Consider the following 14,901-nt stretch of genomic DNA (forward strand, 5'->3'; position numbering starts at 1 on the left):
AAAGTTGTTTGTTTGGTGTTCGTGTTCGAAGCGAGACTTCCACAGAGTGATGATCAGGATAACAGTGCGCATGGATTTGAAGATCTTTTTGATCGAAGCTCGTATGTTAAATTATTTCTTTACCTGAAACCTCGACTCCAGACCAACTGGGTAAAAAAAAAAAAAAAGCCAACACATTTTAATTAAGGCGAATCAGATAACATTTAAGCACTGGTGACGTAAAATCACATCACCAACCTCATCAACCCCTCGGCTTTCCTCTATTAATCTCTGCCCCCACTTCTCTCTCCCTGTCCTACTTTCTTCTTCTCTCTCTATGCTTTGTTTCTTTTTGACCAGCCCTTCATTGTTGCTGCTGCTTCTTTTTCTCCATTCTAACAGAGATGATGTAAAATACCGCCGTAATAATGCATCCTACCCCACAGCTGGAAAACTAAGCAACAACAGCAACATCAACTTGACTAATTCCATTCAGCTTCCTGGACCTGCCTGGTACTAAAAAACAAACACACCAAAGAAAAAAAAACAAAACAAAAACAGAACAAAAACCAAAGCATCCACTTCTCTCCATCATTGCTCAGTCTTTAACTCTGGCATCCATTTTTTTGTTTTGTTTTTTTGTTGTGACCTCACATCTTGCTTCTTCTACTCGACGGTGTGGATGAGAGACAAGTCGCGTCTGACCTGCTCCACCTCGTCTGCTTCATTTGTCTGTTTGGATGTTCATTTAACGTGTTCAGCCATCCATCTGTGTTTCATTGTGGATGCACTTGGCTCCATCTCTCATTGTCTGGCTGTTCTGAATGAAGGGTTATTATTGTTATTATTATTATTATTGATATTATTATTATTTTCTTTTCTTTGTTCTGTTTTCATTTGTTTTTCAAAGGTGGGGATAGATGAATGCAAGGGACCAAGCTTTGCACAATCCTCTCTCTCTCTCTGAGCGGTGGGGATTTTAACCAATCAGCTCCTCAGACATCGAGCTTCGTCATGATTTAAACTGTGAACTAAGACGGCCGGTGTCTGTCGATCTGATGAATGGGAGAGAAAAGGAGAGGTCACTCTTGTGTAAAACAAAACTATCACAGAGCTCACGACACTTTGTTTGTGTTCACCGATCTGAAAGTGATGACCACTCTTCTTCTCGACACCCGGTTGGCTTAGAGGGAGGGGTGGGCGAGGCATGAGTCTATCCCTTAAAGTAACAGCTGCTCCTTCTTGCTGTCACTCAAACAGAAACCCCTCTGTCCTCCTCCCTTCTTTTTTTTAATTTTTACCCTTGAGTCTTCCCTGGACACTTCTACTCTAACAACTTCTACCATGTTTTTCTTCTTTGTGTGTGGTTGTGATTGGTGCATTACAGAAGCAGAAGAACATCGCGGGAGCACTGGCTTTCTGGATGGCCAATGCGTCCGAGCTGCTCAATTTCATCAAACAGGACCGAGACCTGAGTCGCATTACGCTGGACGCCCAGGACATCCTCGCCCATCTGGTCCAGATGGCCTTCAAGTCAGTTTGTGTTTGTGGATGTGGGTGTGGGTGTAGATAATAAACTGTGAACAAAGATATAGCCATTGTGATGATGCAGACAGGTTAATGCCTTCCCTTTGCGAAGCATCAGTGTTTTCGTCTTTGTGACTCTTAACAGAAACTGCAGTTTACAAAATGTTGATTATTAATTCAATAAGAGATCAAATAAATACCCGTAAACTCACCACAAAAGTGTTTCCTAGGGTCACAGGGGGAGGAAGCTGTTATCTTTTCTAGCTGCAGGAGTCGCCCACTGCTGGCCATTAGAAGGAATGCAGGTTAATGGGGTTGATCCAAGTGAGCAGTGCATTACTTTGTCCTAAAAACAAATGAGTGCATCCAGTTAATAATGTTGCCCCAGTCAAAATGAATGAGAGGTGATGATGATGTTGATGGACTTAAATTTAAGATAAGATAAGATAGAACTTTATTAATCCCTCGGGTGGGTTCCTCTGGGAAATTCGATTTCCAAAAAAGCACAGCACCGACAGAAGTTACAGAGTTACAGAATATTATTTATATATATATATATATATATATATAGAGAGACAATATAAATAAAATATACGAAGGGGATAAATAGGAATAAAAATACAAGTGAATTGCACATTTCAAGTATTGAGGTCTATTGCACTGTTGACTATTTACAAAGGTATTGCACAGTGAGGTGAAGAGGCACTACAGCTTAGTTGTTCCCCCCTCCTTTGTCCTCCTGTTTCCACATTTATACATGTGAAATAAGCAGAGCGAGAATCTACCTCAAATTTTAGTTCACTTTTATTAATATAGCACCAAAAGAAAACAGTCACCTCAAGGGGCTTTATATTATAAAGACAAGACCCACGATCATAGAGAGAAACCCCAACGATCATACAACCCCCTGTGAGCATGCGCTGTCTTTTATATGCAGTCCAAAGTGTCCATCCAATAATGTAATGAAATCCTTATTAAAGTAACTTGTTAGTATAAAATGGGTGATAAGAAACATAGGCTTGCAATTCTTTCTGTATAAATGACATTCGCTGGCAGTTAGCAGTAATTTAAACTTCTCACTTGGTTTAGAAGCATTATGGAAAATATATGAACACACTGATAACCCACATTAAAGTTTCTGAAAGCATCTGAAAGTGTAAAATACGTTCAGATGGTGACCTTTGATGTGAACAGTGTTGAATGACGTTGCAACAAGCTGTATCGTGTTGCTGCAGGTACCTGGTCCACTGTCTCCAGGCCGATCTGAACAACTACATGCCTGCCTTCCTCGATGACCCTGAGGAGCATAATCCACAGAGACCAAAGATCGGTAATGTGCAAACACACAACCACAGGAAGCAACCAAGACTGCTCATGACTAACAGCAACAATTCTGAATTAATTTAGGTGATTAGCCCTTTAAAATGAAGACATGTTAATCGTATGTCATTATAGGTTTTGCCGGAGTTTTCACCGTTTTATGTTAAGATGATTCCACACTCACAGGTTGCACACATCTAGAAATTGTTAGCATTAATTTTCTCAGGTTCCTTTGGACCTTGTGAGACTGGAAAGAATATATTAGAAAATCTGAACAAAGTATTTTTTTTATTTCCTAATGGTCTCTCAGGTGTCTTGTTTTGTTTTTTTGTTTTTTTAAAAACATGCTTTGGACCTGTCTCTCTGATTTGGGATCTACTTTTCTGCAGAGTCAGTAGCTGCAGTGCCACCTTAAACTCGAAGAATTTTATTTTTTATCAAAACTCTCTGAAGTCAAGAATTTACACAAACATGGAGCCCAAGATTTTTCAGCAGACTCCAGAAACTCGGAGGAAAGCCCAAATTGAACTCTGTAGCTATCGTTGTTCACTGTATTTGTTTGCGTACAGGCCTGGTTTTAATAACCTGATCATACAGCTCCTGGAAACTGTCCATATACTTAACTCACATTTCATGTAGAGGATCATTGCGGGTTGAAAAGCCCACAGTTTTCAAGTCAGACAGTGTTGCATCAGGTGAGGAGTGAAACCAGGAGGCGCTTGTCTTTTTTCTGAGGATATTGTACATATGTACTGAAAGTTTTCTTCCAAAAAAACACAACCTTCAATCACAAACTCCTCCACTTGGCTTCCTGTCAGTTTATTAAGATAATTATAATCCAGCTGGAAGATTGTATTTTTTTTTTTAACACTGGAAGAAGTGCGCCTATCACAGAAGCAAAAGTACAAGGGCATGTAACCGGATTTCTACTGAGTGATCTCAAAAAACAAGCCTCACACGGCTCAGAATGACCTTGAACAGGATATAAGACTTAGAGGGGAAGATTTTTTCTCACGTCCCGGTTTCTCTTTTCAGAGGACGTCCTGCACACACTGACGGGGGCGATGTCGTTACTGCGGCGGTGTCGGGTCAACGCCGCTCTCACCATCCAGCTCTTCTCGCAGCTCTTCCACTTCATCAACATGTGGCTGTTCAACAAGCTGGTGACAGATACCGGCTCGGGGCTGTGCTGTCACTACTGGGGCGCCATCCTCCGGCAGCAGCTGAGCCACATCGAGGCCTGGGCTGAGAAGCAGGGTCTGGAGCTCGCTGCTGACTGCCACCTCAGCCGAATCGTACAGGTAAGATGGTAAACAGTAAGAGTCTGTGCAGGGGTGTGAGCAGATGGTCGCTAAAACAGGTTTTAGAGGCATTTTCCTCAGTTGTGTCAGTCACACTAATTGGTTTGTTGCATCTTTTTAAAATATCTCCATTTTAATTTTTTCTTATTACTATAAAGGGTTTTGAAAAGATAAAAAAAGAATATGTTCGACTGATTTACTTGTTGGTTGTGTCCCATTTTCTGTTTTTAGGGAATTACGCAGACCTGTAAAAGTACTATTACAGAGTAGCTCCTGTGGAAGAGTAAGAGGGTCTTGAAGTGACAACTCCCAGAAAGTTGATTCTGTTTATCTCAACTTTGCTTTTTCAGTCACAGAAATGTTTTGTTACTCATTCAAGTGACGACTACTGTCTCAGGTGACCGCAGGTTTCCCAAGTCTAATAAATGGTACATTTGCATAATGATTGAAACCAGCACAACTGACTAACAATGGGCCATTTTTTGCTATGACATCAGGGATTCCAAAAAAAGTGGGTTGTGATGTTACTGCAGCAAGAAGTCAGAAGGAAGCCATTTGTAATTTAAAAAAAAGAAGAAGAAACTGAACTGAAAAACATCTCAATGTGATTTTAAAAATAACAGGTTTTCCTTCAGTTTCTGGCCTATTCTTGACCCTGAACTGTGGTCTATTTAATCAGAGAGCACAAATATGGCCATCAGCTAAAGCCGTTAATGTGATCAAAATTAAGATTAAAATGAGTCAGTGAATCCACATGGAAGGAATCATTTCCTTTTGTGCGGTGTGCAGTTGGGATTGAAGGTTTGGGTGGGCTGCAGAAGGTTTTCAGGATCTCTAAATTGGCTGCGGCAGTCTGAAGTTTGGGAGTAGATGTTTACTACACTGCAGCAATTCAGAGAGAAAATGAAGAGGCTGAAACAAGAAATTAAGAGACCACAACAAGACATGGAGTTGGACTACCAACCGCTGACTGGCTATTACATCACTACAATCCCTTTTAGCAGCATGAATGCAACCAGGAAAAAAATGCTTTGAAGCTTTGCAGTTTCTGGAGGATCTCTTCTTGCCCAGAAGGAATATAATCCTCTGTTATAGTAAACCTGAAATGAAAAATCGTAAAGAGGCAAACACTCCAAACCCCCGCTCAGGTGCTTCTCTGGGACTCTGCTTTATCAGCTTCGACTGACTCTGGCAAAACAAGCAAACAACTCAACAGCTGTCATCAGATTCTTATTACTGTCTCACAACACTCGCCTCGCCTACAGTCAGCCAGTCAACACAACCGCGGAAGTCTCTCATTTCGTGTGCTTGCAGATAACGTTGCGACCACGTGTGGCCACTCTGTTTACATTCAAAACAATAAGATGTGTTTGATTTACAACATGTGTGTTTGTGTCCCCTTCCAGGCCACCACCCTGCTGACCATGGATAAATACTCCATGCAGGATGTGCAGACCATCAATAACACTTGCTTCAAGCTCAACTCCCTGCAGCTTCACGCCCTCATGACCAACTACCACTGTGCCCCCGATGAGCCGTACATCCCACCTGTAAGATAAACGGCGTCTTTAAACATGTGCAGCGTTTTTATTGGATTAAATTAGATGAAACTGGAGTTATTCAAGTCAAACTGATTTTTAGAAACTTCTGCTGGTTTCTGTGTGTTTAGGAGCTGATAGACCACGTGGTGGCAGTGGCGGAAAACACAGCAGATGAGCTGGCGAGGAGTGACGGCAGAGAGGTTCAGCTCGAGGAGGATCCAGACCTCCAGCTGCCCTTTCTCCTTCCTGAGGACGGCTACTCCTGCGACGTGGTGCGCAGCCTCCCCAATGGCCTGCAGGACTTCCTGGAGCCTCTCCTGCAAAGAGGTAGAAAGTCAAACTATATGTGAATAAGGAATGAAGTCATATTGGAAATATATGAATGAAAGCCTTCAAATAGGTTTATGTTTTATGAGAATGTAAATGACTTTGGTTGAATATGAGCAGATAATTTTTCCCAGGGTTTTTAATTTGTTTTTATTGTCATTGTTTTAAATAAAACCCTGTATACCTAAAGGAAATCAAACATTCATTGAATTATGTTTCATAACTGTGTGTTAGTTCTGCTATTCTGAGTTTTATACCTCCTGTTTTTAAAGCTATGAGACGTACAACGAGTTTAAAGATGTTATGTTGGGATTTAAGCATCTTAAAATAAAGCAGACCAAACAAAAAGCATCAGTAGCTGCTGCTTTAAAATAAGTTTGGTTGCTTTATATGCTGTATTGCTACACTCGACAATTAACGTTTTCTTATTGTCATGATTTCAGAAAAGCTGCTCTGAAACAAAGGTTATGATCACTCTACTATCAGTGACATTATTTCTGTGTGCGTCTGTTTCCTCTGGTAGGTTTTTGTAGGTTAACGCCACATCCACGTTCGCCCGGCACCTGGACCGTCCACTTCGAAGGAGCTGACTGCGACAGCCACTTCTCCGCTGCTGACAACTCTGAAATGGTACGACGTCGACGTTCAGTCACTCTCTCGCCACACTGTGCGTGCGTTTATTTATAGAGTTGTGTGTCAGTGCAGTGGGGCATCCTGGGTAAATTCGGTGCCACAGAGGAGACTTTGCAGGTTTAGTAATGCTGAGTCACAGAGACTGTGGAGACTGAAGTCTAAAGTAAGTCTGACAGCTAAGACAGCAGAAAACAAGACTAAAACTCAAAGTGGCTGCAGGGTCTTTGATGGCTGCAGAGTGACTTTGGGAAACTGTTCTTTTTTCAGCATTTACATTTTCATGCTGCGCTCTTGCTTTGAGTGGATGATCTTCACTGAGATCCCATCCACTTTGCTCTGTATGCTGCCCAGACACGCCTCCATATTGTCAATAACGATGAGCTGCTCTTTGATACAAATATCTAATTGGCTGATCACATGGCAGCAACTCGGTGCATTTAAGCATGTCAACATGGCCACCATGACTTGCTGAAGCGCAGACTGAGTCTCAGAGTGGGGAAGAAAGGTGATTTAAGCAACTTTGTGACCTGGTTGTTGGTGCCAGACAGCCTGGTCAGAGTATTTCAGACTCTGCTGGGATTTTCCCACATGACCATCTCTGGGGTTTACAGAGAATGATGTAAAAAAGCAGAAAGATCCAGTGAGCAACACTTCTCTGGATAAAAACATCTTTGAATGCACAAGACATTAAACCTTGAAGGAGAAGATCACACTGGGTGCCCCTCCTGTCAGCTAAGAGCAGGAAATCGATTCTATAGTTCAGCACAATTTGACATTAAGAGACTGAAAATTTGCTTCTGGTCTGATAAGTCTCAATTTCTACTCTGACATTAAGATGATGGGGTCAGAATTTGGCCTAAGCAACATAAAAGCATGGATCCATCCTGCTTTGAATCAGCATTTCAGACTGGTGGTGTCAGAGAGGTTTTCTTAGGACTCTGCACACCAATTAGTATTAATTGAGCATCGTTTAAACACCACCGCTGACCACGGCCACAGTGGTACCATCTTCTGCTGATTCCTTGAACATGACAGTAAGTTGTCTGTACTCATTTGGCCTCCGAAATCACCAGATCTCAATCAAGTAGAGCACCTTTGGGATGTGATGGAACATGTTTTCCAACAAATTTCCAACAAATCTGCAGCAACTGTGTGTTACTCTTGTGTCATTATAGACCCAAATCTCTGAGAATGTTTCCAGTATGCCAGTTCTGAAGGGAAAAGTGGTTCCTGAAAGGCATAAATACTAATGTGGCTAGTGTATACATTTTAATATTTCAGCTGTGTTAATAAACTTCATCTGTATGTTTCTTTTTAAAGACAAAAATGACAATGAGTAGAGGATTTCACAGAGTTTGGACAAGAGATTCAGGGTAGCTGAGACTAGCAGCCAAAAAAAGGTGAAATTCCTGTGCAGAAACTGAGCTGTAGACAATTTGACGGCACGACTGTCATAGTTTGACTATTTTTAGACACGTTTAAACCTGGAGACTGCTTTGATTTGAGTCCAGAGGGGTGTGTGTGTGTGTGTGTGTGGTCTCTCAATCTGAATGCAGAGATTAAAGTGACTTCAGAAGGATCTATTTACTTTTCATAAGACACACACCAAGACACAAGCGCACACACAATTTAATCAACACTAATCACGCTGCTGAAGTTGGGGAGCCCAGAGCAGTAAATGAGAGACTACTTTTACTTACACACACACACACACACACACACACACACACACACACACACAGCCACTTCCTCTGTAATTGGTCTGTTTATCCCTACTCTACTATTTTATGACTGTAGTCTCGACTGGCGTCTCACACAGCACACGCGCACACAGTGATTAATGGTGTGTGTTCAGGCAGACTGGTGGGTCGAGCTCTGCCTTGTCGACAGTTCTTAAGCGATCATTACAAGACCAGCTCTGCTCTGCAACCACTTTAGTGTCAAAGATGTGATATTGTTTGCTTTTTATGTGTATAAATGTATAAACTGGATTATGTGGAAAAGTCTGATACTAAATTACAAGTGGAATAAGGAGAGCCTGCAGTGATGTTTGAGCCCATGCTGTTGTACAGTATGAAAAATGACACAATATTGAGTTTTATTCAGTTAACGTTCAGTGACAGTTGCCTCGGGGTGCTTTATACCATTATGTAAAGACTGAAAAGTCATTAACCTGTGCGCTGCACTTGGTAACTGTGGAAAGAAAAACTCCCTTTAAACAGGAAGAGACTTGGATCAGAACCAGGCCTCAGGGAGCGGTGCCAGTTTACCGTGACTGGTTAGGAAGCGAAGAGAAAGAGAAAAGGATGGAAGAGGCCAAAAATGTGTAATGAGCTGTGCCTCCTGAGTACGTAATGTCTAATTAGGTTTAAGTTTTTCCTAAGAGCTTAAAGTCGTTAACCTCGTTTGTTTGTCTGATGAATAAACATGGGTATCACTTAAGTTTAATTAATTTACTTGTGTTTAGTACAGCGGCGTGTCACACACAACCTAATTGTGGGCCTGATAATAACCTGTACAGGGCTTGAATTCCTCTGGACCCAAATCAAAGCATCTTCCAGGATTAATTCCTGTGGAGATATCTGCACGGAATTACAGTAATCTAATAATGTTTGGGCCACTGTTGCATTAGTGTGGAACAGCTGCAGCCTCTCTCTGCAGCACTACAGGAAGTTTTGCTAGCATACACAGACTGGCTACAAAGGTGTGAACTTGAAGCCGTGCAGGCAATGACCGCCGGCTAAAAAATTTAAATCCACTTCAACTGATGAGGAGAACGCTGAACACCAAACACGGCGGCATTCCCAGTGAAGTTAACGTTAACAGCGTTAGTCCTTAGTAGAGATGGACCGATCCGATATTACGTATCGGTATCGGTCCGATACTGACCTAAATTACTGGATCGGATATCGGAGAAAAATAAAAAATGTAATCCGATCCATTAAATATCACGAAAGCACCTCACAAAACTTGCAACACGCCGTAACTCGCCTCAGAACGTCTGAGCAGTATGCATCACGTGATAGAGCAGCTGTGGCATGCGGGACCTGTCGGTGGTCTGGATAGCATTTGGAGCTTCGCTAGCAACCTGGCATTTCATCTCCGACAAAGTTATCCCCGAGAGAAGTAAAGCAAGTGTGTAAGTCCATCTCTGAATGTTTGTAAAGCATTCCCACGTTAAGCTTAACGAGCGACTGCCTCTTGCTCTCCGGCTGCTACTTCAATCGTGAAACTGCTAATGATCAGCTGATCGGCTTTTCTGTTGCGAGTCCGTCTCTCTTGTTTGTTTTTGGTCCACTTTGCGCCAGAAAGGGCAAACCAGCGGCTGAACAACAGCAGCACGTTTAAGCTTGATAAGCTGTTGTTACAATTTATTTAATATTACTTTCTACACCAGGATCGTTTTCTACGTAGCTGAGGCTGGTAACTGTGCAGGGGCGGATCTAGCAAAGTTTAGCCAGGGGGGCCGATAGGGCATTAACTGGGAAAAGGGGGCACAAAGACATACTTTTCTTTCTTATTCTCATTTAAAATGTCGAGCTTTTAATAAATAATTATCTGACACCCAAAGTTTTAATTTGATGTAAAATGAATAGAAGTCCATTACTGTATATAGTAACTATTAAGTCTAATATATATACCCTAGTAAGCTATAGTACTTTTTCCTTTGGGAAGGTACCATCTGTGCAGTCTGCAATTTTGTTGAAGAAAGATGTTGAATCTATTTAATATTTCTTGAAAAATAATTGATTTCTGTGCATTTTTTTCACACTGCATCAAATTAAGGTTGATTACGTTGATTAAGCATCATGAGGTGGAGCTTCCCTATTTTTTATTTATTTATTTTTGTTGTTGCTGGGAGTTGGAACCCTATTAGTTAGGTTGCTTAATATTTACGCTAAGTACTCTTTAAAATACCAGAATAGGGAGGATGGTGTAGGTCTAAGTTTATTAGATTGATCAGTATTGCTGAACTATGAAATATTTTTTTTGTATACAGGTATAACAGAATAGCTTTAGTGTAGTTGTTGTTTTAAACTTGAGTATGAACTTGCAGACTTGCAAAATGCAGCAAGATATTTTAAAAAACAGTTTTGTTGATTAAAAAACACTATATCGGATTCATATCGGTATCGGCAGATATCCAAATTTATGATATCGGTATCGGTATCGGACATAAAAAAAGTGGTATCGTGCCATCTCTAGTCCTTAGGATCCAGATGTGTAACAATAACATTATTAGGGTGGAGCAGCAGTTCAGAGAGATTCAGACTAACCAGCTAATTTATAATGAACAGAGCATGCCTTTTTTAATACGCATGCATAGATGTGACAAAGAACAGGGACAGGAGACATAAATTACAGCAGTATTGTATTTACTGGAGAATGACAGACGGTGAGGTAAGAATAGGACAACAAAACTTCACAAGTAAAGTTTTTGGAAGTAAACAGCAGCAGTATTTCATGATTATGATCAAACAATGTCTTTTTCCCATAAAATATTTCAAATCTAATTGATTCATTCATTTTCATTTACACACATACATTTTCGTTTATTTGTAACTTGGAAAGAAGAAATTGGTGACTTCACAACTGACTTGGGTTGTATTAGAAAGATTAGAATTGGAAGCTTTTATTGATATTATATAATGTACAATGAAATTGGAGCGCAGCAACAACTTAAGACACAATGAAGAATAAACATTTGATCATTTATGCAGTAAATACATAAAGTGCTAGTACTCAAAGTACTAGGTATAAAAATTGCTACATATACTAAATAGGGGTGGGTTTTTATAATCGATTTATCGATTAAAATCGATTCTGGCTTGGGTAACGTAAAATCGATTCATTAAAATCCTGATGCCAGAAATGCCAGAATCTCTGGTGAAACCTCACAAAATTTCAACAACCACCAAACAGCTAAGACAGTAAAATGAGAGCAGGTACACGGCTTCTGCACAAAGACGTAAACACACAGCGCGGACCCGCGGATCAGAATCAGTGAGATGTCGCCTTTCTCAGCTGACGGTCGGGGCTGAAAGCCGACAGCTCGCTGATTCTGATCCGCGGGTCCGCGCTGTGTGTTTACGCCCTTTTTGCGCTGATCATATGGCTGTTAGTTTTATCTCTCTCCAAACAATATTGACCGAACCAGCAGCAAAAGAAGATCCAAACTAGTCTTCACATAAACATCGTCATGAATTCCCTCTGACGTTTGCTGACTTTTCAGTATAAAAATCACACTTCATGCACAGCTCTCTCTCTCTCTCTCTTTTCTGCATTATTCGCTTGTCTGTTACGCACAAGTCTACCGTTGTTTACAGCGCTGTCGGCCGACGTTTTTTTTCCCCCTTTTACTTACTTCCGAAAAGTAAACCTAATTTCTGCCGTTCAATATTGAACAAATTTAAACTTTTTAAAATTAAGCAAAATGCAAAATGCTTAACCGTGTCTCTAATAAAACCGCTGTAACTTCAGAGGTAATGTTCATGTGTTGATTAATGGTTTTCTTTCGTTTTTGATGTACTGCAGATTATTTTTATAAAATCCCAGGCCAGGAAAAATCACCTTCATGTTTTTCTGTGTTTTATCTTCAGCTACTTTGACACAAAGGCATCTGCTGTGATGCTCACACCTTTGATAAAGTCTTGCGTGTGTCAGCTTCCTTTTAATAGATACAAAAATATGTAAATGTACTGATCTGAATTATAATATTTCTGACTGTCAAAACTTCCCAGATTGGAATCGAATCGAATTAAATCGAATCGTGGATCGAATCGATTTGGGACCTTGTGAATCGGAATTGAATCGATTCTAGAAATCAGTGACGATACCCAGCCCTAATACTAAAGTATATAAAAAGTACTAATGTTTAATAAGGTTAGGTAGTCGGGTAACAAATGGTGAGAGTATCCCAAATATTACACAGTGATTTACCAATAATCTAATAATCGAATAACTCGGGTGTACTTGGTACATTCAGAGAAGAGGTGTTGAGGTTTGGAAAGAAGCCCTTCCTGGGTCCGTGTCCTTGATTTGCCAGAGAGCAACAAGTTAAACAGATGAAGGCCAGGATGTGAGGGTCCTTCAAATATGTCTGCTGAAGAAGGAGGAGGGAGGTTTACAGGTCCTGTATGGAGGACCGAGCTCAGCCAGCGATCTCCTGAGCCGTGGCTCTGTTTCTTCCTCCTCAGCAGTCTCAGGAAGTGAGGTCGTCTCTGTACCTTTTTAATAACCATTGGCAGCTCAGGTGTTCAGAAAGTACCCAGGAATTTGGAACCTTCTCCACACACTGATCACTGATGTAGGGCCACGTCTCGTCAATGAAGCCGAAGAGGGTTTTTCATTTTTTGTTTGTTTGTTTCGGGTGTTCTTGGTCAGGTTGTACCTCAGATCTGAAATGTTTCTCTTTATAAACTTCAAGCAGAAAGTTGAATCTGTTTTCTAATAGAATTCAGCCTGATTGAGTGGGTATGCAGCTGTAATTTTAGTGTACGAGTTGTCCTCTTGACTTGTGGTTGTTGTTTTGTTTGCTTCTGGGTGTTGCTGCAGTTTGAAGCGCCAGTCAGCGACATGCAGGACAACAACACCAAACAAAAATAGACAATACGATGCAAGCATATTTTTTTTTATGAGTGTGACATGAGCTTTTGGAGTATCCTTTGTCAGAATATTTTTTCATCATGTGGGAAACCTCGGTAGCTCTCTCTTTCTTTGTTTCTCCATCTTTCCCCACCCAGTCACCCAGCCCTGCTCAAATGAGCCCTGCTGTGTGTGTGTGTGTGTGTGTGTGTGTGTGTGTGTAGCCATGAAGTGGTTTTCATTCTTGACTTGGTTCCAGCGACCACAGGTTCCTCTGCGGTCTTCCCCTTTTCCCCTTTATCCCTCCTTCAAGCCTTCCCTCCCTTTTCTCATCCCTCCCTCTTTTTTCTTCTTCTTTTTTTTTTTTAACTCTGCATTCTCTCACTATTCTCCTACATGTTTCAGACGAAGGGAACACGCTAAAGGAGAGTTGAGCTTTCCTCAGGCCTTTTTCCACGCATTCGCTCACAGTGAGAGGTTACATCCTCGCTTACAGTTTGTCCTTTCTGTCCATCTCTCTTTTCAGCCAATGAGGAAAGAGCCGGAGGTTGTCACAGTAACCCTGAAGAAGCACAACGGCATGGGCCTCAGCATCGTGGCCGCCAAGGTAGGAAATGTCACCTGGAAGTTTGTTAAAGAGTGAAAGTCAAACTTTGGCAGCTCTGAGATGTTTTCAGTTTGTTGGGGTTTATTTATTTTTTAAAATTTTGCAGGAAACTTTTCCTAAAAATGAAATCTAACACTGAAAAGTAAACGACTGGCATGCATTTGACAGGAAACCCCAAAATAACTTGGATGTTTTTATCGTGGCTGTAGAGATGGTGTGTGTGTGAGGCTGAGCGACACACTGCTGACAGAACAGGCTGCTGTTTAAAATAGACTCCTTTCACTGTTGAGTCTGACAGCAGCACAGAGACTAAACAGCAACACTACAAAGAAACTTCTGGATGAGCCCCGGACAAAAACGTGCTCTGTGCAGTTTGCTGATTTAAGGGAGGGGATGTGGGGCTGTGCGGTGGGGCTAATTTAACTGTAGATCATTGTCTGTCCGTGTGTTTGTGTTACCGCACCTCTGATGTGTGGACCAAAGTACAAAAGTCTGCAGATGTCCGTGTAAGATGCAATTTTGGCTTACATACACATAAAAGTATTAATTTAATAATCCAACAAAAGATACATGAACAGGAGGTTTACACACTTGGGCATATGTGAATATCCAGGTCCTTAATTTGTTGCATCCATACACCACCTCAGTGGATTTGAAATGAAACAGTTTGAAGTTCGGACCTTAAGCTTTAATTCAAGTGGCCTGACAAAAATTTTGCATCAACTGTTTAGGAATTAAAGCTATTTTCACACCTTGTTCCCCATTTTCACAAGACCAAAAGTGATTGGACGATTGACCATGTCACAGCCATAAAGAAATTCCAATTTCCAAGCTAATTCCAAGCTTACAAAACACTTTAAAATAAAGTAACATTAATCCGTGTTAATTTTGTGCTTTGTGAGTTTGCCCTGCTGTAAATCTCTCACGCAGTCATAAAGTGCGAGCAATTGTTGTAAATCGGTGTGTGTAAATCACCTGACATGCTCAAGTCAGTCAGGTAAACAGAGTGTGGGGCAGGAGTTTTGACGTTGCATCGTATAGTTGTTTTTCATGAGGCAATGATAGGATTAGATAACCAGGA

General features: G+C 41.1%; 1 protein-coding gene across 17 annotated transcripts in view; it reads left to right on the plus strand.

Moving 5' to 3' along the window:
* Positions 1-14,901, plus strand: part of afdna (afadin, adherens junction formation factor a) — a 123,582-nt gene that overhangs the window by 68,752 nt on the left and 39,929 nt on the right. For all 17 annotated transcript variants that reach the window (XM_085247164.1, XM_085247167.1, XM_085247165.1 and 14 more), the window contains 7 exons: positions 1,367-1,512; positions 2,742-2,836; positions 3,862-4,127; positions 5,534-5,677; positions 5,797-5,995; positions 6,519-6,625; positions 13,740-13,820. In XM_085247164.1, coding sequence (XP_085103290.1) covers positions 1,367-1,512; positions 2,742-2,836; positions 3,862-4,127; positions 5,534-5,677; positions 5,797-5,995; positions 6,519-6,625; positions 13,740-13,820 — 1,038 coding nt within the window. The remainder of the gene's footprint in view (positions 1-1,366; positions 1,513-2,741; positions 2,837-3,861; positions 4,128-5,533; positions 5,678-5,796; positions 5,996-6,518; positions 6,626-13,739; positions 13,821-14,901) is intronic.

The sequence above is a fragment of the Mchenga conophoros genome, linkage group LG15 (genome assembly GCF_057382185.1).
Source record: "Mchenga conophoros isolate Kocher_MC1m ecotype Shallow Benthic linkage group LG15, M_conophoros_male_GT1.1, whole genome shotgun sequence".
NCBI lineage: Eukaryota > Metazoa > Chordata > Actinopteri > Cichliformes > Cichlidae > Mchenga > Mchenga conophoros.